This window comes from Delphinus delphis, chromosome 9, assembly GCF_949987515.2.
Source record: "Delphinus delphis chromosome 9, mDelDel1.2, whole genome shotgun sequence".
Classification (NCBI taxonomy): Eukaryota; Metazoa; Chordata; class Mammalia; order Artiodactyla; family Delphinidae; genus Delphinus; species Delphinus delphis.
This window is the reverse complement of record NC_082691.1, coordinates 53587584-53614550: the sequence shown is the minus strand read 5'-3', so window position 1 is coordinate 53614550 and position 26967 is coordinate 53587584. Positions and strand designations below refer to the sequence as shown.

Sequence of the window (26967 nt, the reverse complement as noted above, 5' to 3'; positions counted from 1 at the left end):
GCGCAGCCCCTAGCGGCGCGTCCTGCGAGGCCGGGTTCCGCGCACCGCCCTTCCTCCCGCCCTCTCTCCTCCTCCTCCTCCCCTCCCCGGTCCTGCGCGATCCAGCTTGGGAAGACGGGGAAGCTGCCCAAGCGTGACCGCCGCGGCAGCCAGTGTGCAGCCGCGGGCCGGAGGCGCGGTTCCTAGGCCTTAGAGCGCGGAGAGGCCCCTGGAGAGTCGGCGCTGTTCGCGGAGAGCTGCGAGGCCCGCCCCTACGCGGCGCGGAGGGCGCGGAGGTGAGCGGGCTGGGGGGAGCTCTAGACGCGGTGGCGGGGGCGGAGTTGGGGGGCCAGATGCGGTCGGCGCCAAGCACTGCATCCCTCCTCTGGATTCCGCGCCGTCTGCGGCGTCCGCCTGAGCTGCTGGGGTCCTGGATCGCCTGGTACCTAGAGGCGGAGAGTGGGAAGCGTGTCTCTTCCACGGATCCCGCCCCCTACTTCCCCGAGCTCCCAGAAAGTCCTGAGGTTGGTTGGGCCCAGGAGAAAGGAGGCCAGGAGAGACATTGTCCCAGGTAGGATGTACCCCAAAGGGAGAGGACGGGCAGGTTACCTTAGCCTCCCTGATAGTCTCCTTACCACTTTGGGTTCATGCGGGGCATTTCATTGAAGATGGGGCAGCGCTTCTTTTCGAAATCTAAGTATTTCTAGTAGTCATTTTGTTTATTACCCAGTGATGTGACCGTGGTGTGTTTAGGCCATTATGTGTTAGAAAGTAATTGGTCTCTTCTTTGAGTGTCCTAAATTATCAGAACCCCGTATTCAGCCACAGCCAAAACTTGTTCAAAATTATGCCCCCAAAATCTTGCTCTTAAAATAGAGCAGGGAGATAAAGAGAATTTTTGTCGAGAGATTTCCATTTATTATCTTCCCCACTCCTTGGAGAAGGATTGATGTCAGTTTTTACTCCTCAGGCCGTACATTTTTTAGATGGAAAAACTTATTCCAGGCCATGGTTAATTATCACTCATTGCTGTGGGTGGAAGTGCAAGTAGAATTCGAACTCCTGCCCCACTGCCACCCTCTTGACTTTGATTGGATTCTAGTCCTGTTAACAGCCCTGGTGCTGGGAACCTTTTTAGTTCTCTCCAAACCAGTACCCCATCACACCCCATACACTTTTTTCACCTTTATTATTTCCTCGTCGTGTTGACCTCCATTTATTTTTTTCTTTATTTATTTTAAGGCTGTATTTTTTAAAAATTTTTTTTTTTACTCTACAGCTCTCTCTTGTTTCAAAGCTTAAAAGCTGTCTACAGAAGAAAAACACCCGTCCTAGAGATTTTGCAGCATATTTAGAAACATAACTGGAATGGCTGCAGTTTCTTTCTCTTAGCTTGTCAGTCATTGGGGGGGTGGAGGGGTAAGGGAATGAGACAGTATTAATAATGATGAATTGAGCTAATTGTGCAGAAAGGAAATGAAAATCTGTATCCAGGTCACTTTTTATTGTACTAGTGACATGGAAAATAGACTTGAAGTGAATGAGCGTAATTATATTTTAATACTGCAGTTTCAATAAAGGGCATTCAGGGCATCAGGAGATGCATTTATTCTGTCTGTGCTCAGCCAGTAACCATGACATTGACTTAACCATGACATTGACATATCACCCGCTTTCGGCCCACAAGCCTTCATCAGCAAAATGAGGGATCTTATCTAGAGACCTATTACAGCTCTTCTGGTCCTGACATTTTTGGATGCATTTGACAACAAAGAATATTTATTGCATTCTTATGTATATACTATGTGCCAGGCACTGTGGAGGCAACAATGGACAAGACAAACATGGTTCTGCCCTCAAGGAGCTTATTTTCTGGTGGGGGAAATAGTAATGAGTAAAGAACAGTTACATAAGAAAGGAAACCTAACAGGGGCTCAAAACAGGACAAAACTGGAGTGAATCATCGTATTGAAGAGACATGATAGGATGTGCAGTGTTCACAGGATGGGAAAGTGATTGGTCTTTTCTACTTCAAGAAAAGGTTGCTGTGGCTGGACCATAGGGAATAACAGTCATACAGGATGACATTGAAGAGTTGTGCTGGGGGACTTTCCTGGTGGTCCAGTGGTTAAGACTCCGTGCTCCCAATGCACGGGGCCCGGCTTTGATCCCTGGTCAGGGAACTAGATCCCGCATGCACGCCACAACTAAAGAGTCCGCAAGCCGCAACTAAAAAGATCCCATATGCTGCAACGAAGATCTCCTGTGCCGCAACTAAGACCTGGTGCAGCCTAAATAAATAAATAATAAATAAAATATTTTTAAAAAGGAGTTGTGCTAAGACTAGCTAGTTCATTCAGAGTCTTCAGGTCAGGTTCATTTAGGTCAAGAAGGTGACTGCAGTTCAAAATGCAACAGGGAGCCACTGATTTTTAAGGAGGTGAAAGACATCATCTGATTTACAATTTAGGGTGATCTCAGCTGCTTCCTAGAGAATGGTTTGGAAAGAGGCAAAGGAGTAAGTAGAGAGGCCATTAACACAAAAAATGTTTGCAGAGTTCAGGTGAGAGATGAGAGAGACCTGGATTAAGCTGGTGTCATTGGAGAGGGATTTAAGAAATATTTTGGAAAACAGAAGTTGGTGTTGGATTTTTTTTTTTTTTTTGCGGTACGCAGGCTTCTCACCGTTGTGGCCTCTCCCGTTGCAGAGCACAGGCTCCGGATGCGCAGGCTCAGCAGCCATGGCTCAAGGGCCCAGCCGCTCTGCAGCATGTGGGATCTTCCCGGACCGGGGCACGAACGTTCATCCCCTGCATCGGCAGGCGGACTCTCAACCACTGCGCCACCAGGGAAGCCCTGGTGTTGGATTTTATTTATGTCAAGGGTGAGGGAAAACAAGGACTGGAGGATCACTCCCAGATTTCTGGCTTGAGCAACTGATGAGTAATGATATCATTTACTGAGAGGAGGAAATTTGGATGAATGCAAACAGTTCTGGGTAGAAAAAGTGTTTTGTTTTGAACTGTTAAGTTTGAGATGTCTATGAGGAGATCATAACCACAGCTGCTTGGGAGGAGAAAAGGGATGGTCTCTAGGACAGAAGTGGACAGACTGTCCTTTGATAGGTGAGGTTAATGATTGTGAATTGAAGGTGAGCTGCGTTGTCTGATTTTTCTTTAGCAGCCTTCACCAACTTGGCTACAGATACAGTGAAAATGGATAGCTGGGTTCTTCCAGGGCTTGAGTTTTGCCAAGTGGATGTGATGGAGAACAAGAGAGTTGTCCTAATCTGTTCAGGCTGCTATAACAGAATATCATTGGCTGGGTGGCTTAAACCATAAACATTTATTTTTCACAGTTCTGGAGGCTGGGAAGTCCAAGATCAGAGCAACGGCAGATTCAGTCTGGTAGGGGCCTACTTCCTGGTTCATAGACAGCCAACTTCTCACTGTGTCCTCATATGGCAGAAGAGAGCCCAGACCTCTCTGGGCTCTCTTTTTATCCCATTGATAAAGGTTTCACCCTGTGACCTAATCCCCTCCCAAAGGTTGCACATCCTAATACCATTACATTGGGGGTTAGGATTGCAACACATGAACTGTTGGGGGATAGGGGATGATAAACATTTAGTCTGTAACAAGAGTCGATCTTTTTAAGTGAGTAATGATAAATATACACTGTGGAATCTAGGATGGATAAAGAAACCGGGAGAGTGAGAATATAGTCAGTGGATCAGATTTCTTCTACCATCTGCAATTATCAGTGTGAACATTTGACTAAGGTTATTGGAAGGCTAAGAGATAGTGCTTGGAGATATCTGAGGTATGGTGGAGGCAAAGATTCATTGCCTTAGATGAATAAGTGAAGGAAATGAAGCCATGAGGTTGAATGCTTCATCCATTTGAATGATGAAGTAGTAGACAAGGATGACAACTGCTGGGATAGAGAGGAAGAGTTTGTATGTATTGGGGGCCAAAGTCACTAGTGATAATGAATAAGCTAGAAGTCAGTAGATGACAGCAGTGAGTATAGGGAGAGGATATTACGAGGTGCCGTGGGCTTCAAAGGAGCTTGGGGTTTGCAGGACAGAAGAAGAAAGGTTCAGATGTGGCTTTCAAAGTCAAAAATACACTAACTTCATCTCATGGCCCTGGAGGATTACATTTTCTTGATAACACATCCAAATCAGCAGGTTGTGAATGTCATCAAGATCTCTGAGGACAGCCCTTTCAGAGTTACTGTTATCCAACAATTAATGCTCTAGATGTTTATATGTGAAACAAATTCTGTTTTGTTTTATAAAATTAATATAGCACAACAGCTGCCATTCAGCCAGAGGAATGTCAAGGAAACTCCTCTAAATTGAAAATCTTAGGATTTCATGTATCTGAGTGTAATGGAATTCTCTTAGCTTGATAATATACTTTAAGATTTAAATGCATACATCAAGTCAAATGTCCACGCAAGAAAACTGTGACCTTGAAATTTCAAAGAACCCTTATGCTACTTAAATCACACTGTTAGATGGAGCTCATAAAGTAGAAGTGTCACAGTGTTAAATAAAAGCTAGCAATTGCCATTATTATCTAGCTATAATTCTTGGAAACAAAAGAATTTTAGTGTTGGGAAGGAATGCAGAGTCAAGTACAACTTTTTTGTTTTCCATTTAACAAAGGAAACTAAGACTCAGAAAACAAGGTGATTTCAGAAGCCCGGGCCTATTCTTTCTCCTCGACACCACATAAACAAAACTTTCTATAAATGTCATAGTCTTTTCAATTATCTAGTCTGTATTACCTGTGAATAAGATCAAAACAAAAGGTACAGAAACTCTAGCGCCTTGCTAGTCCAAATGTGGCCCATGAACTAGGACCATGGGTATCACCTGGGGGCCTTGGAAAACTGCACACTCTCAAGCCCCCCCCCCCCCGGCCCTGGAGAATTAGAATGTGCATTGTAGCAAGATCCCTAGATGATCATACCCACATTAAAGCTTGATAGTCGGTCCACCTGGAAATTCTCGTCTGCTCGGGTCAGCAGAACCTCTGATGCCTGGAGAACTGAGGAGAGGAGCCCCTCGTCAAGTGGAAAGAAGAGACAGCCTCACTGGAACATTCTGAATTTTGAATGTTATGAGCTAACAGGAACAAAGTATGCTGTGTGGTGGGATGACACATTTTAAGGAATGGCACTGCCCTTTCCAAAAAATGAAGAGAGGATATTGCAAAATAGTGAGTGGACCTTCTGAGATAGCTCGGAGCCTGCGTGAGAAAGGGGAAAGGGCTGCATGCATATTCTATAGCTTCCAGCATTCAAGGGCAGCTGTTAGTCTCTTGCTAGGGTTATTTTTCATTATTACAAACAACAGTGTGAAAAGGAGTGTAACTGAGGATCAAAAAACCACATCTGTTATCTCCAAATACCAAAATAAGTATGAGGTTGAATCCTAACTCTTTTAGTAGAGTTGTTTTTGATCTTGGCTGCATATTAAAACACCTGAGGATCTCTTAAAAAATCCTGATACCCAGGCTGAACTCCAGACCAATTAAATAAAAATCTGGGTGGAGGGGCGGTGGTGACTAGGTATCACTATGTGGTAAAGCTCCTCAGGTCACTCCAGGGTGCAGCTGGAGCTGAGAACTGCTGCTTTAGAAGGTCATTCTCTGTTGTGGGAAGAGGCAGCTCTGAGACTGAGGCTCTGCCTCTCCACTTAACCCAAGCAGTGAGTGGGACCTTCTGGTACTCCCATAGCATCCAGCACAGTCAGCAAAATTGAAGTCACAATCTGCTGTGTGTATAAAAGCCAGTGGGGCTTTCAGGACATTGTGGGAAGTAGGATTTTTTTTTAAAGAGGCGTATACTCTCGGCAGGTTTTCTTAAAATTTGAGTAATAACAGTTACTGCTAGTGGGAATATTCTAAAATTGGATTGTGGAGATGCTTACATAACTGTAAATACTGAAAATCATTAATTTATACATTTAAAATGGGTAAATTTCATGATATGTATATTTCACCTCAATAAAACTTATTTTTTAGTTGTTATATATGCTTCAATATTCATAATTTAATCATGTTGCTTGGATGGCCAGGAAGCCACTGCCTGTTTTGTATCATTGGAGTGTTAACATCTAGCTGCATGCCTGGTGGATAGGGCTCAGTGAGACATTGGATGGGGGAATGGTTGGGGATGGATGGGTGAGTATCATTATGACCTTTGGTTGTGGACTGATTTCTAAATTGATGTCAATCATCAGAGACCCCTAAAGTTCATAGCACCCAGTGGGCATTGGTGCCATTGGTAAACTGTTTATGGTATGGTATTGAAATTAGGGAAAGGGGTTTGTGTAGAGGCTAGAATAGCAGGCCCATCATAGAAGATTATTTGTCTATGAATAAGTTACTGCAATGTAGAAAAACTTGTATTTGCTAGCCAATAAATATAGGTGTCCTTATCTCAGAGTACCATCTGCAACAAGGTTATAAGATGGGGAAATTATTTCAGCCATTATGAGACCTGCTACTCCCAGCTTCATTTTAGACATACCCCCCGATCATGTTAAATTGCAGTGCTATGAAAGCCCAGGCATGCACAGGAGACATGGCTGTGCTTGACATAGCAGGCTATATATACTATGAGGTGGATGGAAGGACGTGTGTAGCTTCTTCTCTGGCCTAAACACAAGAAAAGTGGGTTGGTGGGGAGGTCTTGGGATGTTGTTGCTTTAATTTATTGAAGAAGATACTAAAATTTTTTATTAACTGAAGTCCTTGAGTAATACATTTTAAAAATTGAATTTCTAGACTAACCTAAATTTAACCAGAACGCTTTTTTGTTGAAAATCTTCCTACCATGAACTAGACTGCTTTCTTACCCTAGCAATTGCAACATGATAAACATATAAAGTTTTGTTTTGATGACTTAGGACCTAGAAACATCATAAAATCATACCCATATAAACGTATATATTGAATACATACTAAGCCTAGGAAATACCTTGGAAGTTACTTGTAATTTTGAATATCTCATTAAAATTCTGGTTATTTGAAAAGTCTGGAAGGCTTGGAGTTAGTCAAACTTTCGCTTTAATGCTATTTTCTGAAAATCTTTTGGTTCTATAAAACATTAACACAAAAAGACACTCAGATCCAAGTATGAAATATTAATGAATCATTTGTAATTACCATAATTTATAAACAGAATTTCAAAGAATAGATCTGCATAGTTTTAATAAAATTACTATTTTGTAATTTTTGGAAAATGATTTTTAAATGAGGATGCATACAGATTACGCAAAAGTTTCAACTGAGGGGAAGAATTTAATAGTATGACTTAAGTGGATTTTAATATTCAAATAGCGAATAGTGATTGGACTGCATTATATTAGGACAGTTATTCTCAAACTTTAATGTGCATCAGAATCACCTGAGGGCTTTTTATGATGCAGATTGCTGGGCTCCACTCCCAGGGTTTCTGATTTAGGAGGTCTCCGGTAGGTCCTAAGAATTTACATTTCTAACAAGTTCCCAGGTGATTCTGATGCCGCTGGTTCAGGGACCATGCTTTAAGAAATCACATTCTAATTTTTCAAGCAGAATTGCAGCTTTGCTTCTGGCATTGTCTAAAGGACTTAAGAATTTCTTCCAAAAAATAAAAACCTAAAAAAAAACCCCACCTCTTCCCTCAAAGAAATACTTTATTGTTATAAACAGATGGGTTTTATATGTTTATTTAAATGCTGAGAATGTAGGGAATATCTTTTTGCAACCCAAAGATCATGATGGTAAGAATCACAATTTAGTCACAGAAAATTGGATTGGGATATTTGATATTTCATGTGAGGATTAAGCAGACATCTCTAGCATCAGGGAGTTTGTTCCAAGGTGCTTTTCTCCCCTCCCCAGAAATGTTTTCTCTCCAACAGGCTTAAGGTATACTTTACATAGAGAGTTTCCTAATGTCAGACCAGTAAAATAAAAAGGAGAGGGAGAGGATCTATATAGGACTGCCAACTCAAACAGCTGTTATCACTATCCTTTTATGAAAAAAGGACATTTTGACCAGTAGTTAAGAGATACTCTCAGAGTAAAGGACAATTTGTTAAATTGAATAATTTTATGAAAAACTCCCTATTGTATCCATATACTTTTTAATTGCTGTCGACCAGTGATAGCTTCACATTTGGGAACCAGTGCCCTAGCACTTTTAAAGTAAGGTCACAGAAAGCCAAATTTAATTTTGGATCCTTATGGTTTTAAGCTAGAATGAGCCTGTAGTGTACTGTCATGAACCTGGTTTGAAGACATTCTGTGTAATTTAGAGATTATTTCCCAAGTACAATTCATAAATATATAGAATGACTTGAGGTAAGGGAACACCATGTGATATTTTTCTCTCCCTGATTTTCTAGAATAACTATGCTCTGATCATACAGTCTAGTTCTTAATTATATGCTGATATGAGGATTTTTTTTCTGCTTTTTATTCCAAGTACATACTGTCTCTTCCTAACTGGAACGTAAACTCCTTAAGTGTACGCACCATTCATCTCTTCTTTATCTCTTATGTGCAAAGCACACAGTGGCCTGGATAAATTCATGCTGGATCACAGCAGAGTAGATCTGCCTTTAGATTATAGTTGCATCACTCCTTGTCAGTGGAAATGTACAATGTAAGGTGCTGATTACTCTTATTTTGTAAATAGGTAAACCTTTGTCAGCTATTGACATAATTCACTTCTTATAACCCCATTTTTTATGGATATCATGATTGTAAACTTCAACTCAGCTGTTAATCAAGTGATCCAAAATGATGGCTTAGCAAATTGTGAAGTGATTGATGAGGTTTTGCTCCAGTGTCTCAGCCCCCATAGTTTGTGGAGATGCATTGCTTTTAAGTCTGTGTACAGATGGCTTCCACAGGATACGGACATACTTCTCGGCTCTTTTTCCTTTCCCTCTTGAAGCAGTACACACCTTCACAGTGTTTGCAGAGCCCCCAAAAGAAAATGAGTTGCTATCTGGGGGTTCTCCAAGAGATACCCATCAACCAATCATGTTTTGTTTTGTAGTATTAATAAATTCAGGTCTTTGGTTGGTTTTGATCTAAAAATTGGATTTATTGTTGATTGATTGATTTGATTGATTGATTGGTAGCTAGAATTCCTAACCTTATAGCTTTGGATTTACCTAAAACTATCCTAAGCTTGAACTATTTAGAGTTAGTATTTCTTTTGGAGAATAAAGTTAATGGGTGACATTTGGTGATCTAGACAGTTTTAAGATTCCCCATACAATGTTGGCACTGCAATATTAGAATGAGCAGAGGTCAAAAGACTCATATTTGAAACTACCAACTGTACTGTCTTTGATAAATTGCTAAGGTTCTCTAAGCCTCTGTTTCCTCATCTTTAAGATGGGCATAATATGTACTTCACAGCCATCTGAGAATTAAGTAAGGTAATATATGTGAAAATATTGTGAACTATGAAATAGCACACAAGCACATGATATTATTATATGCTTTCAGCAATACACAAATAATCCACCTCTCCGATCGTTAAAGGTTGGCTTTTGTTTTTTCCTCTCATGAATGCTTTTACATTCCTTAACACTTTGATGAAAAGAGTCTCATTTTTTAGGCCAACTTCTATTTGTAGGCACAGTCATACTATTAAAGGGTTCAGTTAGAACTTGCCATTAGAAATACAATGTGAATAAGGCCCAGACATGTTAGGACAGAGTCACTTATTAATATGTATAAAATACAGGGTATAATGAGGTACCCAGAGATGACATTATTAGGCCCTAATGTATTTTAACCTATTCACATTCTGATGTGCAGAAGGGGTTTGAACTTGCTTTGTAAAATAAGCAGGTAAGTGATACTGTTTTGTTTTTGTTTTTCATTTGAAAAGGTCTTGATCATCATGATTCTTATATTTAAAGATTTTGAAATTCTTACGTATGGGGAGATGCTACAGTCTCTACTCAGAAGAACTTGGGACTGGGATATAGGAAACTTGGTTTCTGGTGTGTGAGTCTAGTTAACTCTTTTTACCCTTAGATAATGTATACGACTAGGGGTAGGTTGGTCAGTTCACCTTGAATTGTTTAATGAAATGAGCATTGATTTAATTACTTCTGATTCCTTTAACTGCTCCTGATTCTCCAAGTGGCCAACAATATCTCCAAGATGTTGACAGTTTTGTACTAACCTGGTGCCTCTGACCCCCGCCTGCCTTTCAGGGTGTATGGGGTCACTCCAAGGGACAAGAAATAATTATCACCCCTTATATCTTGAAAAGTATGAAATGAAACATGTAATAGATTAAAAAATAGTGAGTTTTCTCCTTTCCCAAGATCCAAGTTAGACATTAAGATGAGTAGGTAATGCTAAGGAGCAACGACATCACCAGAGAAGGAGAATACACTAATATGAACACAACCATCACTCTTCCACCTTGCCCCCACCCCCATATCTTCCTTAAATTCCTTACATGCACCCAGATGACACATACCTTAGCTAGACTGCCTGGGTTCTAATCCTGGTTCCTCTAGTTTCTCTCTTGTGACCTTGTACAAATTATCTTTTGCATGTGTCAGTTTCCTCATCTGCAAAATGGGCATGACAGTATTAGTACCTATCTCATCGGGTAGTTGTGAGGATTCACTCAGTTAATTTGTAAAGCACAGAGCTGGCACATAGTGTATGCTATATGAGTATTAGGTAATATTATTATTATCTTTTTAAAGATTAATTTACTGATGTATTTGGAGTCATTGAACATGCTCCAGTTCTAGGGTAAAAAGTTGGATTTTCCTTGCTCCAGTAATTTCAAATTTCATTTAGTAAAAACCCAAAAAAGTGTTTTTTAAAACATTCCACCTGTTCCTGTAAAATCCATTAAGTTCTCTGAAGTGATCCACACCTGCTGTTAGCATAAAGGAAATGGTGCATTGCGGATAAAATGGAAGAGTATTTTTTATCCAGACCCAACAGTGACACTGATTCATGGTGATCTGATTGGTGTGCTCGAGCAAGTTACAACAAATATGAGCCTATAAGGTGTTAGTCACTCAGAAAACAATTTGACAGATTTTTCCAGCAAAAATAACTGCATCATGTTGTATGTAACGAATGGAAAAAAAAAAAAAAACGGGAAGAAAAAGATTTCAAAAGTACTGTGTACTTTAAGACCATCAACACATTATTAACCCCCTTTACACAGGGAAGCTATCTTTCTCTATGATAAGTTAATAGGACATAGGGTGAATGATAGAAGTCTATTGTATTTAATTAATTCTTTGTTGTATTTTGATGCCTACTTTTCTGAAAATATTATTTAAGTGCAAGGTTTCATTCTTTAGTAGCTGATTTAGCTTACTCTCATTTAGTAATAAAGTCCCTCACTAGCTACTGAGGTAGACCCCATCACAAATGACTGTAGACAGTTTGGGGTTATAAATAAGTTCTTGGTTTTTATTATTGTTTTTCTGTTTTCTGTTGTCTTGTGAGCTATGATGAACTGTCATAGTCCTTCTCTACCTTTAGTGGCATTTCTGACTTGCTGCCTCTGGTCTGCTGAGCAATTGGATAATCACACTTGTTAGAACTGTGTTTTTTAAAAAGTTCTCCCTTGCTGAAAACTTCAGTCTCTTTCCTTTTGCACTCTAGAGCCTTGCTGTTCAAAGAGGGGCCCGTAGACCAGCAACATTGGCATCACCTTATTAGAAATGCAGAATCTTGGGCCTCACTCCAGACCTACTGAATCAGAATCTGCATTATAACACGATTCTCAGGTAATTTAAGTACGCATTAAAATTTGAGAAGCTCCACTTTAGCGCATCAACTTTGTGACAGGTCATTTTCCTATTTCGAGATCCATTTTTAGCTTACAAATTGTGTCTTGCAGTGTTCGAGGTTATATAGCTTGCCAAACTATTTTACCTCTAGAAACAAGGGATGTTGTTATAACATCTAGAAGTGTATTCATGTTTGCTAATAGGTAATTGATGAGCATTTTATTTTCTCTCCCCTAGGATATCCCTGGTGATCTCAGAAGAGTCCGTATCATGGAATCGATCTCTATGATGGGAAGCCCCAAGAGCCTTAGCGAAACGTTTTTGCCTAATGGCATAAATGGTATCAAAGATGCAAGGAAGGTCACTGTAGGTGTAATTGGAAGTGGGGATTTTGCTAAATCCCTGACCATTCGACTTATTAGATGTGGCTATCATGTGGTCATAGGAAGCAGAAATCCTAAGTTTGCTTCTGAATTTTTTCCTCATGTAGTAGATGTTACTCACCATGAAGATGCTCTAATAAAAACAAATATAATATTTGTTGCTATACATAGAGAACATTACACCTCCCTGTGGGACCTGAGACATCTGCTTGTGGGTAAAATCCTGATTGATGTGAGCAATAACATGAGGATAAACCAATACCCAGAATCCAATGCAGAATATTTGGCTTCATTATTCCCGGACTCCTTGATTGTGAAAGGATTTAATGTTATCTCAGCTTGGGCACTTCAGTTAGGACCAAAGGATGCCAGCCGACAAGTATGTATTTTTAACTTTTATTCTTAGTTAGATGGTATTTTGTACTGAAATAGTTAAAACAAATATCATATATTTAAAAACTGAATTTTGACACTCTCCAGTGATTATCATTTTGAAAACTATGTATGAGCTCCTGAAGATTTGTGTCCTGACCTTGTAAGGGCACATTTCTATTCCCAAAATGATGTGAAAAGCTGAGAAAATAACTGAAACATTCCTATCATAATCAGCTAATTCAAGAAAAAGGCAAGGTTGGCAGTTGAATAATGGGCCATCTCCTTGCTTCCTCAAATATTAAAACAATCTCAATCATGTCTTTTTTCTTTCCCTCTCTCCCTCCCACCCATCCTTCCATCCTCCCTTCTTCCTTCCTTGAAGCTATTTGGTAAACAGTATCCCATCTCTGAGCGAAATGCTATGTAGTATGATCCTGAAGAAGAATGCTTTAGAAGTACCTTTTATTTTATGTAGATTATTCATAGAATTTTAAATAGTCCAGTTTGTTTTATTTTAAGGGTAGATTTCAATCTGCCTGGGGAAGGTAGAAGCAGATTGGATTTCTCAGGTTCTCCTTTAATCTATGAGTTCTGTTTAGTTCAGTTTGAGAATAAAGCAGATGGGGAGCTCCATCAATGCTTTTGTGGAATGGGAGCTTTTATAAGTAAACACATAAAATAGTGCACCTTAAAAATCTTTCAAAAGTGTGGTTATGCATTATAATGAAGCATGATGATAAAATACTTTTATTTTTGTCCATAAAGACAGTTGATTAGATGTCTTAGAAAATAAATTCAAGTATTACATCACTATATGCTGCATATCAGAGTCATGATAACCATTCATTTTCAAGTGTTTAATTTGGAAGAATGTATACTTTCTTACTTTCCTAGAGAGTATTTCTGAATCCTTTTTTTCTTTTGCATATCAACCAAGGCTTGGCAATGGATACAAATCTAGCAAATTAGAGATAAACCTGAATTTAATCCTTTGCCCGTATTTGTGATAATTTTAATTATTCAACAAAAGAAATTGTAGAACAAGAGATTAAGTTCAATGTGAGCTACAGAAAGAGTTTCATTTGTATTTTGTAGTCCTTGTGGCTTTATGAATGTTTGATTTATTCTTTTAGGTTTATTATAAAATTTTATAATTTGTAGTTTTTTTCCCAGTGAAGTAAAAACAGTTTAATCCACCATTGTCACACTTGTAATAAATTTGAGAATGCTTTTCCTTACTTCTTTGGTATATATTTCTCCACCTTCCCTGCTCCATTTTAGAAGTTCATGAACATTTGTATAATAGTATAGACTTTGTCATTTATATGGTTAACGTTAGATAAAATTAAAAATCCTAAGAGCTCTACATTCTCACCATTATGTAACTAGGTTTAGTAGGCAAGCATTTCAGTGTGGTCTGTTTCAGAGCCTTTATATAAACATCCTCAGGGATACATTTAGGAATTTGTTTTCCCTGAACATAGCTCAGAGATTTTATAGAAAAATTTTTCTAACTCTAATCCTGGCTCACTCCAGCCAGGAACTTGTGAACTTGGTGTTCAGCAAATATTTGTGAATTCTCAACTACATTACAATATCTAAGAGGTTTTGGTAGTTTGAAAGCCCACCCTCACCCGTACTGATCACAATCCCATCTTAGAGTTCCTATAGAGGCAACAGCTCTTAGAAAATGGCAGTTACTTTACTGTTTAAGTTAACTAAGCCTATTAATGCTATTCTTTCCCCACTTTAAATTATCCTCATTTAAAGATGAAAGAATTTCATAATCCTGACCAATGAAATAATAATATACCTGAGATTATCCATGGTTTTGGTGAATTGGTTTCTAAGCCAAAAGTTAAATTTTATAAATAGTATAGCATCATGGTATCATTTAGAGGTTTTAATTACAAATTCAACCATTCAGAATCCATGCTTATCTTTTCCCTTGCTGAATAGCCATAAAGGGCAATGCTTGAAATCACTCTACTCAGCAGAATCACTACAGTCCTAGAACTAAGTACTGTCCACCAAAGCCTGGAGAGCCAGCCCCACCGGGTTCCCTGCAGGAGTGAGAGAGCTGGACAGGGGAGGGGCATGGCCTGCAGCTCAAACTCCACCTAGACTGTTGGAGGGAAGACCTTACCTTGTCTGCTCAGAACCTGGTGATCCAGAAACCTTTCTCTCCTCCCGCCTCCCTTCCCCTGAGGACTTCTATTCCCAGGGTCAAGCTAGATTTTTCTGCATTTTCTTTTCATGTCATTGATGGTAGCAAGGACTTTGTTGTTTTTATGATACTATTTTAACCTATAAGTAGATTAATAAATTAATAAATGCTTTATCTCCTTAATTTTTTTGCATCACGCAGGGTCATCATAAGTGATGCTCTGTGGATTAAATGGAACGTGTGATTGTTACCATTTTTATAAGCAATAATAGTAATGATGAGTCTTCTGTTTTTTCCATAGGTTTATATATGCAGCAACAATATTCAAGCGCGACAACAGGTTATTGAACTTGCCCGTCAGTTGAATTTCATTCCCGTTGACTTGGGATCATTATCATCAGCCAGGGAGATTGAAAATGTACCCCTGCGACTATTTACTCTCTGGAGAGGGCCAGTGGTGGTAGCCATAAGCCTGGCCACGTTTTTCTTTCTTTATTCTTTTGTCAGAGATGTGATTTATCCATATATTAGAAACCAGCAGAGTGACTTTTACAAGATTCCTATTGAAATTGTGAATAAAACCTTGCCCATAGTTGCCATCACTTTGCTGTCCCTGGTGTACCTGGCAGGTCTCCTGGCAGCTGCCTATCAGCTTTATTATGGCACCAAGTATAGGAGATTTCCACCTTGGTTGGAGACCTGGTTACAGTGTAGAAAACAGCTAGGATTACTAAGCTTTTTCTTCGCTTCAGTCCATGTTGCCTACAGCCTCTGCTTACCAATGAGAAGGTCAGAAAGATACTTGTTTCTCAACATGGCTTATCAGCAGGTATGGGATGTGCTTGATATTTAACTGATGCTAGTAAAATGCGTGATAATTAGAATTTGTAAAACGTGAGATTTAAAACAGTGTAAAATAAAACTTTACATATCTTGTAATAGACATTTTGGTATATTTAGGGAAGAGAAAGAATTGTTCTTTAAACAATGTTTCTGCACAAGAATTATGCGGCTAATTCAGAATCATTTAGAATAAAAGCTGCTACTATCCCTTTCTTTGCAGAAAGAGCTGGGTTTTGTTTTCTTTTTTTAATGTTACAATTGCAGTGATTACTTTCAGCATCAGTTAATTATTTTATAATTGTCTATGTTCCGTGAAATAATAAGGCAGTTCTCAGTAAACATACACAATAAAATTAGAACTAGTGAAAATATAAAACAGAATAGGAAGTCAAGATCAGGAGACACAAGGTTTTTGTTATCATAAAGCAGGAAAGATACTGCTTCCTCAGGGGAGCCTTTTCTAGCACTTAGCTCTTCAAGAAAATCTCTGGGAGAGCTTCATAGAAGGGGCTTGATGATGGAATAGACTATGATTTTCCTCAATTTCCATTCAGCAAATGTAAGGGGTTTCACTGAAGCTCTTTGATGTAGCATTTCTCAGTGAAAGCAGAGGACCGTGTGTGTACTAAACACATGTGTAAGAGCTTTTGCATTTTTTAAGAAACCAAGGCATCATGGTCCAAGTATGTAGCATCCAGTACTTACACTTGTTTCAACAATAAAACCTAAAATAATTTGAAAAAAATTACTAGATTGATGTTCTTTAAGCCATTCTCTCTAAAAATAACCACTTAAATGAATATTAAGGCTTTGATATCTACTCCACCAGCTTCCTCACCTCCTTCATGTCTTCAGTTTGTTGACACAAATAATCAATAAACAATCAATAATAAGAATAGAAGAGAGTTTTATTTGCGCCCAACTGAAGACAACCTCTCAGTAGCTCTGAGGGGACTATTCTGAAGAGGCAGGGAAGGAGCCAGTGTGTATATGAATTTTTTGGCTAGGAAATAAGTGTAGTCAAACATACATCTTTGATAAAGAATTACTGCTAATCACAAAGAACAGATATCTCAAGTTAATGATTTTAGTGCTTTTCTATATATGGGAAGATGCAAGAATCTGGGGTCATTGAAATTCTTCCTAAGATATGCACCTTAACGACCTAGGGGCCAATATTTCAAAGCACAGAAAGCCTCATCCTGTTTTTTTTCCTCCTGAATTCCCCTCAGGGCCCGCTGTCAACTGACAGTGGGTTGTGACTGAACCCTTTGTATAACTTGATGATGAGCAACATTCTTCTCTTTAATGGTAAAGCTGATATACAATGTATGTTTGACAGGCCGTAAGACAGGCTGTTCTGATTAGCATAAATTTCAAGCCAAATCGTGTATAAGCCAGAATGACTTCTCTATACCTCAATATGTGAAAATTTCTTCCATCAAGTTCTTACCTCCTCAGCGAGGCCTTCGTTTGGACACCAATTTACATTCTACCACCTGCTTCTGACTCAACCCTGGTACTCTCAGCCCCTCTTACTTTACCTGCTCTTCTTTCTCTTTGTTCAATAGTATTTACCACCTTCTAAGACACTTTGTGTTCTTTGTTTATTTACTGTTCTCTGCCTTCTCTCATCATAATGTAAGTTCACAAGAGGAGGGATCTTTGTTTCGTTCACTGATATATGCCTAATGCCTGGAACTGTGCCTGACACATCGTAGACACTCAAAAAACATACTCATGGAACAAAGGGATGAATTGGGAGGGCTTGTAGATAGATTCAGGTTGTAATCTCCAGGTATACTGGAGTATGCTGTTATTCTGTATTGTATAGACACCAAATGAGATAATAAGAGCCTTTATCCACAGAGAAGCTCTGTGGCTCTTTTCAGGGTGTTGGTATGATTGCTTCAGGGAACTAATGGCTAAAAAATAGCTTTTCACTCTCTCTTTTTTTTTTTCCATTTCAAGTATGTTTGGTTACCTGGAATTGGACAAAAATTAAGCTGGTGTTAAGTTAGAATGTTTTCCATGAATAGATTACTTAAACTGAAGCTTTAACCCAAGGAATCCAAGCCTTGATTTATACTCTAATTATATTGTTTGCATGTAAATAGACAATTCTAAAAGTAGCCCCTATGCAGAATACAACATATTCAGAGTTAAACTCTGGCTTGATTATATGTGCATTATCAATGTAAGGGAAAGTACTGAATGAGGCAACTGGACAGTTGGAAAGTATATTAATGAGGCCATTCAAGTGGGTAAGTATTTGCCCTCCTTAGGGCTTTATCGTCAGGGAAATCTCAACTTCCTGGGGAAAAGAAGGTAAGAAGAGGTAAATCAACATATAAATAATCTTCAGGTAAGAAAGGAAGGCACAGACATAGTTTAGAAATTCCCTGCCTGGATTCTAAATTGAACTAAGGCCAGAGTGTACCCAAAATATTCAACCGAGTTTAAACTAACTTATAAAGCACCAGAAAACTAAGTCTAACTGCCAGTACTTCTTTTATGTCCCTCTGGAACCAACCACTCAGTATTTCACGGTCTTGGGACTCCAGAGTCCCTGTCACCATGATGTATTACAAATGTGGTGACAGATTTACCCACCCTTCTCACATGTGGGTGAGGAAGGAGAGAATCTTAGCCCTCTTTTTGTTTAACTTTCCCTTCTCTTTCCCTCACACCTGGAACAATACCATCCAGTAATAGGTTCTCCATAACAGTTTGTTAAATTGAATTAGTGCAACTCAAATGTTCTATGTCAATATATGACATATTGTTAGGCCAAGAGTGAACTCTGTGCTGAATCAGTTAATATTCTACCAAACAAAGGAAATTCACGTTTGCTTTCTTGTTAGGTTCATGCAAATATTGAAAACTCTTGGAACGAGGAAGAAGTTTGGAGAGTTGAAATGTATATTTCCTTTGGTATAATGAGCCTTGGCTTACTTTCCCTCCTGGCGGTCACCTCCATCCCTTCAGTGAGCAATGCTTTAAACTGGAGGGAATTCAGTTTCATTCAGGTATGTGGAGTTTGTTTGGTGAGGGACTGGGTGGCATAGAGTTTTAATTCCAGTTAAGTACAGTTGGATTTTAAATATGCTGCTAATAAAAGAGTGCCCCTGGGACTGCTGTTCATGCACCTAGCTCGTGGAATGTGTGTCGCTAGAGGCCAGCTTAGGACCATTCTGGTTTAGTAAGTGAAAGACCAGTACAGGACTTTACTGGAAAGCTTTGATAGTACTGCCTACTATGTTACAGATAAAGGTTATTTGAAAAAGAAAAAAAAAAAAAAAAGTGGGGGAGTAATGAGCTTAGATCAAGTTTAATACCAAAGTCAATTTATTATTGGGCAAATGAATGAAGACTTACTTTATATTTTGAGTCATCTTGATCTGTCTAGAAAAGTCTCATTCATCGTAATTCAAGTGGAGAGAAGCTCAGTTTGAATATTTTAAAGGAAATGTGTATACACATACAAACACAAGTGGTAGTTAATGGATTATGGCAAGCAACCAGCCTTATCATTCTTGTTAGTATATGTATTTGGTACATAAGTTGTATACATATGTATATGAGTGTCTACAAAGGGGTTGCAAGATAACATTGTGTTCTTTGACAAGTTAAAATTCACTTTCTCCAGTAATAGCTATTTAATACATTTGCATACTTTAAAAATATATAACTCAAACTGAGACCCTACCTAAATTACCATAAAATCAGTATTGGTTGTATCCAAATGGTTTATAACACAATATGCGGATGGGTGTCATTTGGTGGTACGCTAAATTTTGTTTGTTTTTAGTTTTGTTTTTTGCCTCTTCGCTTGAGTTTTTTTTTAAGTGATCTAAAAATCTCATTCAAATTAAGGGCATATCCCTCGTCTAAGTTCATTTTTCCTTTTTGAGGGAAATAAAATGTGAATATTTTCCCAACTGCTAGTTTAATCACACCTGAAAAGAAATAGAAGGCCCACTGATAAAAGGTGCTAGACGGGTGCAAAGTACCATTATAAATTTAGATGAGTACTTGCAAGCAGAACAGTTTTCTGCGAGAGAGTTGATCCTTCCCCAGTGAAGTTAGAAGTTACATTATTATGCCGATGTAGTACTACATTTTATGTAACATAGACCATTTCTTAAATAAGCAATTAAACATAACGTAGGGAACCCAAAATGCTGAACTTTTTGATTTTAACCTGTGAACTGTTTAACAAAGTGCTCTTAATAATCGTATATAATATGGTTGATAAAGCCATTTGAAATGCTTTTTATGTTACATATTAATACTGTAAGATTTTTCATATTTATCTTCAACTAGTATGTATGTGTGTGTATACTTATGAGAATGCTCTGCAGCATTTAATTTTATTATATACGTGTGTATATATGTATGTATACATGTATTATATACACACATACACACATTTAAAAAAAATACACAACTGGTAGAAATGTGGATAACTTTTATAAAGGAGTTTTCCAGTTTTTATCAGTATCCTTAAGGAAAACCCAGATGTTTTGACCAGTTATCCCACTATTAGAAATCAATTCTAAGGAAATAAACCAAAATATAGAAAAGGGCTTAAAGTGACATTATAGTTGAGGAAAGTAGGAAACAGAGTAAATGATCAACAAAAAGGGATGGTGAGGTAAATTATAGCACATCCATTCAATAGAATATCATACAGCGTTAAAGTCATGTTTTCATATTTAATGACATGAGGCAAAGGTTCTGGATGTGATAAATAATCAGAATATTAGGCTATATGCAATACAGCCTTATTTGTGTAAAAAAAGTGCATATAAATGTATAAGAAATATATGAAAATACTAAAATTGTTTAATGCAGTAGAGAACAAAGAATAACTCAGTAATTTAAGATAAAATAGTGTTATCAAAATATAAACTTGGTATATCTGGATGGGTTAATTTATGAGTTTGAATAATTTGCTTCTTATTCTGTTTCTTTTTCTTCCTCCCCTATCTCAAGTCTACACTTGGCTATGTTGCTCTGCTCATAAGTACTTTCCATGTTTTAATTTATGGATGGAAACGAGCTTTTGAAGAAGAGTACTACAGATTTTATACACCACCAAACTTTGTTCTTGCTCTTGTTTTGCCCTCCATTGTAATTCTGGGTAAGATCATTTTACTCCTTCCATGTATAAGCCGAAAGCTAAAGAGAATTAAAAAAGGCTGGGAAAAGAGCCAATTTCTAGAAGAAGGTATTGGAGGAGCAGTTCCTCATCTCTCACCAGAGAGGGTTACAGTAATGTGATGATAAATGGTGCTTCCTGATGCCATATAAAGTTCTCCTCATGCCATTATTTTTATGACTTCCTTTATCTTCAGTTGCAAGTGCACTGTCAAACTGCTATGGGCTGATACCTCTTCAGTGAAATCTCAGCTGAATTAGTGGTAGAATTTTCTTCAAATTTGTTTTCACTAATGTCACATTTTGCCAATATGAGTTTTTATAGTCAACTTATTGTTGAAATGTAGGTATGTTTTGTTTTGTTTTGTACAATCGTAAGGCTGTTGTTATTTTAACAAACTTTATTCCATAATCAGGCAGAAATATTTGTAGTTAATAATATAGATACAACATAATGTTAAAAAACTTTGCACACCAGCAGAACTTTAAGGTTTTTTTTGTTTTTTTTTGTGGTACGCGGGCCTCTCACTGTTGTGGCCTCTCCCATTGCGGAGCACAGGCTCCGGATGCGCAGGCTCAGCAGCCATGGCTCACGGGCCCAGCCGCTCCGCGGCATGTGGGATCTTCCCGGACCGGGGCACGAACCCGTGTCCCCTACGTTGGCAAGCAGACTCTCAACCACTGCGCCACCAGAGAAGCCCAGAACTTTAAATTTTAATATAATTCAATAGATATATTTCTTTTCTGAAGCTTCAGTAAGGTTTTAATTATTATCTAGCTTAAGAAATAGAAATGCATAACCATGCATTATTTTTAAGAAAGGACACATTACATTAGTATCTAGGAAAGGGTGCATGGTTAAAATCCCTATATTTCTTTCATAAGATCGGGTTTGAAGAATGTAATCAATTGTATGAACCAATGTGATTTATAAACAAACACAAATTAAAGAGACAAACTGAACTTGAAATTATGTTTAAAATGCATTGGAGACATGAACTATATACTGATAATGTGTACTTCATGAAAGATTTTATTCTTTATCTTGTTACAGAGCAGTTTTATTTGCATATTAATATACTGATCAGGGAGAAGACAGTAACATCTGGCCTCCAAAACTGGTCTTTCTCACCTAGTACCAATCTTGGGAATCTTATAATTGTTTCTAGTTAGAGGGAAAGTGTTATGTTTACACACAAGGAGTTGTCAGCTGATCTATGCTGTTGCACCTTAGCCAGTCATACTCCAAATGGTACAGGATTTTACTGACATTCATGGATGGATTATAACCTGCCAGGCACTGTTCTAAGCACTTTACTTGTATTTTCCCATTCAGTACTTACAACAACCCCATGACAGAGGTAGTTATTTTCCTCATTTTACATATAAGGATACTGGAGCATAGAAAAGTTGCCCAAGGTCATGCAGTTAGTGAGTGGCAGAGCCAGCATTCAAGTCCAGGCAGTCATATTTCAGAGGCTACAGTTTTAGCCGCTAGGCTGTATGGCCCCTGCCCCATCCCCATGCATACCAATCTAGATGCTTCCTCTTCGATATAAAGGCACTGACATTCTTTACAGTGCGTTGTGGGTGTCAAAAGATATATGAAAATAGTAAAATCATAAATTTATCATTGCCTGTGGGATAATCCACACTTACCCTAGGAGAGGATCTTGCCTGGGACAGGACCCGGGAGATCCATGGCAGTCCATAGGCCTCCCTGTGCAGTGAGGGACTACAGCAGATAGGACCACAGCAGTTTTAATGAATGGCTGAGGTCCTACAGAATCTTAAAAAGTCCCTGTAGAGTTGGTCATCTCTTTTTCTCTTCTTGAGAAGTCCTCCTGCCTGCTCAGACACTAATTAGGGAGCAGTTTGCAAGCATGAAGGATATTTAGATGAGCAGTTAATTATAAATGTACTCTAGAGACATAGAATCATACAGATTATTCATGAAAGTTTTCAGTGCTGACATTCCACATTAAAATTGCATTTTGTTCATACTTTGGTTAGAAAGCCCTATGTTTTTTTTCCGTTTGCTCTTTCCTTATTAAAATAGAAAGTTGCAGACAGATACAATTATATGTATTCCTCTTCCTGAAATTATAACATTTTTAAACTTACCCAGTAAGGTTCTACTGAATCCAGCTGCCAAAGATAAATGGACTTTTACTTAGTGGAGGCTACCTTTCCCACCAATGGCTCTTTCCCTAGTACTGCATCATGTCAGTTTCGTAAACTACTCATGATTCTCTGATGTCCTCTTGCTGAATTTTAGTAGCTTGCACTTTTTACTTGAGCTTTTCTTTTTTCTTTATTGTAATTATATTCTTTCCCTCTTGATAATCATTTACTTGTTAGTTCTCAGTAGGGATTCAGTTGGGTGATAACTTAAACACCTATAAACTATATAGTGGACTAGTGAAATTAAGAGCATATTTTTAATATTTTCTTGTTCCTATAGTTCCATTCCCTTAAGCCCATACTTGCACCAGTTAACGTGAAAATACAATGAAATATTTTTAAAAGTTAGATGACTACTGAAGTATATTGTTGCATGTATATATTAATTAGCCAATAAGATAAATAAAATTATCACTATTACAGATAAGTGGGGCCTTTGAAAATACGAAAAAACAAAGTTTATGAAAATGTATATAAGATGTAACAGTTGTTTGAAATGGTGATATCTCCTTTTCAGTACTACAAAGAGGAAATAGTTTTGAAGTTTTAGAATAAATATAATATATTCATTATAATTCTAAGTGTTCAAAAGCTTTTCTAAAAATGCAAAAAAATATTGACTTTTAACTGCTTTACTTAAATGACTTTTAATTGCTTTATTTTACTATTTCCTACCTGATTATTTTTCTTAATCATTATTTCTCATAATCATTCTTTAAAAATCATTACTCTGGCCTCAGAAGTAGGACTGAATTCTGCTCTTGCTAGATGTGAGAAAGTAGTGGGAACTTTAAAGTAGTGGGATTTTTTTGTTTCCTTAACTGTATTTTGAGAAGCGCCCCTGAGAAAATTATAAGAATGTAGAAAATATACCTAGTTTTAATTCTATGCAAAATAATTAAGTAATTTTTTTCCTAAGAGGAAATTAATCATTGACTGAATCATGCTACCTAGCTTTTGTGTGCAGATTCCATGTCTCCTCTATTAAGAATATTTTAAATCATGTTTAAATAAGAATATATTCATGCTAGCATATATTTTTCAAAGCATATATGGAAATTAGCCTAGACTGTCTACATGCAGAGATTTTTATTTAAATTTTAAAATATTTTAAAGTATGAATAAATTATATTTATAGGTATTTATCAGAGAGGAATATTTTGTGCTACATATGGGATTGGTTAATGAGCTCCAGTGTTAAACTACCTGATTAATTTCTTAAAATTAGCATAATCTTGGGTTGATTAAGGAATTTTACTTTTAAAATTAATTTGATAATAGTAACTCAATGTATATTAATCCTTACAGTCAAATTATGAAAATTATTTGTGTAAAAGGGCTTTTAAGAATATATCATATCCAATTTTTTTATTGTTTATCTCTTATGTAACATGTAAAAGTCTTAATTCTTTTTAATTGCCTTTTGCCATTAAACTATTTCATAATGAATTCTCTACAGAGAGGTTTCCCCTCCAAAAAAGTTTCATTTGTGAAAGTTAAAGATTCTTATGTGATGTTTTAAATAAAGTACCATCAATGTAACTTATAAATATTTCTTTAGGAGTATTATGAACACTGAAACTGTGTCAGTCTATAAAATCTCTGTTTTGAAATAAGTATTTAAACAGCCTAAAATGTCATGTTGAAATTATTTTGTAAATTCATGACTTAAAGCACACATAGTATAATAACCTGTGTCTAGTGTTAAGATTTATATTTGTGATGTGTTGTCATGAAAATGAGCTGCTCCACCCTCAGCTGTTCATAAGTCAGTAAAGCAAATTCTGATACATCTTCAGTATATGTAATTGCTCTAAATGAGTATATTTAATTGCTCTAAATGACACTGTAATAATTTTAGTGGAAACACAATTTGTTCATACCTTTGAACAGTGAATTTTATAGGGATGAATAGGTTCTTCAGTTTTTTTTAAGTGCAAGAAAACTATAAAGTGCTAATATTCAGAGATTCTGTCTATATGATACCAAAAAACATTTAGTTCAGCTTAACACATGTACACACAGTAGTCCCCCCCTTACCATAGTTTCATTTTCTGTGATTTCAGTTACTCACAATTAGCCATGGTCTGAAAATATTAAATGGAAAATTCCAAAAATAAACAATGAATAACTTTTAAATTGTGTGCCATTCTGAGTAGCTTGGTAAAATCTCGGGCGTTCCTGCTCCATCCCACCCACCCGGGAGGTGAATTATCCCTCTGTTCAGGGTATCCTTTCCCTTAGTCACTTAGTAGCAGTCTTGGTTATCAGATCGACTGTTGTGGTATCACAGTGCTTGTAACCCTTATTTTACCTAATAATGGTCGCAAAGTACAAGAGTAGTGAGGCTAGCAATTCAGATATGCCAAAGAGAAGCTGTAAAGTGCTTCCTCTAAATGAAAAGGTGAAAGTTTTTGACTTACTAAGAAAAAAAAAATTGTATGCTGAGGTTGCTAAGATTTATGGTAAGAAAGATTCTTCTATCCATGAAATTATGAAGAAGGAAAAAGAAATTCAAGCTAGTTTTGCATTGGACCTCATGCTGCAAAAGTTACAGCCACAGTGTGTGACAAGTGCTTAATTAAGATGGAAAAGGCATTAAATCTGTACAATAAGATATTTTGAGAGAGAGCGAGACCACATTCACATAACTTTTACTACAGTATATTGTTATAATTTTTCTATTTTATTATTAGTTGTTGTTAGTCTCTTACTGTGCCTAATTTATAAATTAAACTTTGTCACAGATATGTATGTATAGGAAAAAACATATGTATGTATATATAGGGTTTGGTACTATCTCTGGTTTCAGGCATCCACTGGGGGGTCTTGAAACATATCCCCTGTGGATAAGGGGGGTGCAGACTACTGTACTCAGATTTTTTTAACTTTCCAAATCATTGGATTAACAACATACAGTCATCCAAAATTAGGGCAGACTATTTGGATTCTCCTAATGGCTAGATGGGCTAAATTAAATTACCAGTGCAGGTTCTTTCTTTATGATTTCCAAATTGCCACCTCCAAGGAAGATTCTCTTAGGATTTTCTCTAAAGGTCTTTCATAGCTTTACAGATATCCAGCCTGAATGGGGACTGGAAGTTGTCTCTCAATGTCTAGTTACCCTACTTTAAAAGCTGTTGCCCATTACATTCCTCAACTGCCCTTGCCATTAGGTGTTCCTGTGTGACTGAGTGTTGGCCAGCGATATGTAGGGGTACAAATGAGTGACTTCTTGGAAGTCTCTTCAAAGAAAAGCAGCATGTGTTCCTTTATCTTATTCCTCCATCTTCCCGCCAAACTGTGATATAACAGGAGCCCTTGCAAATATCCAAGTAGACCAAGGCCTAAGGACGACATGTTAGAAACTAAAAAGATATTGACTACTTCACTACTTCAACTGCCATTTCCTGTATTTAAGCCATTGTAAATTTGGGTTTCTTTTTATGAAATCAAAACTAATCCATTCCAGCCTTCAGTTCTTTATCACGATGCCGTTTAACACTGTTTGAATCAACTAGATTGCAATAATTCTTACCTTTAAAAGTTTTTAAAGGATAATGTGCAATTCACATTAGAATTGATTTTCCATTGTTAATTAATTATACTCATTTTCCTGCCTTGACCTTTCATTAGGTATTTTATATCTGCTTGGAAAATACTGTCTTCTTTATAACTATGTAATAGATATTTGCTAAAACTCTGTAATCTGTAAAATATCGTTATCAAATTTTATGCCATGTTTTTATATCATTCTCATAGATCTGCCTTATAAACATCTAAATAAAAAAGTACTGTTTAATGTGATTTAACTTCTTTTTTGAAATGTTATATACAAATGGATTTTTGTTTCTTACTGAATAATAATTCCAATATTTGGTGGAAGCCATCTAATACTTTTCTGACTGTTTCTTTTCAGAAGCATCCAGAAAGCAATTGCATGTAACAGTTTTGGGTTTGGGGGGAATTTTGTTTGTTTTTGCCAAAGTAGACATTTAGAAAAACATCCATCTAATGAGATGGTATTCTTAAAAGTATTTCATTTCACTAGCATTTATTAAGTATCTTTT

The 26967-nt window shown here is 37.3% G+C and overlaps 1 protein-coding gene across 1 annotated transcript; it reads left to right on the top strand.

Moving 5' to 3' along the window:
• The first annotated feature begins 119 nt into the window (after positions 1-119).
• Positions 120-26697, top strand: STEAP2 (STEAP2 metalloreductase). The gene is made up of 6 exons (XM_060020579.1): positions 120-275; positions 11655-11779; positions 12020-12544; positions 15009-15536; positions 18415-18579; positions 20549-26697. The coding sequence occupies exons 3-6, from the start codon at positions 12053-12055 to the stop codon at positions 20834-20836; spliced, it is 1473 nt and encodes a 490-aa protein (XP_059876562.1). The 5' UTR covers positions 120-275; positions 11655-11779; positions 12020-12052; the 3' UTR covers positions 20837-26697.
• Positions 26698-26967: the final 270 nt, after the last annotated feature.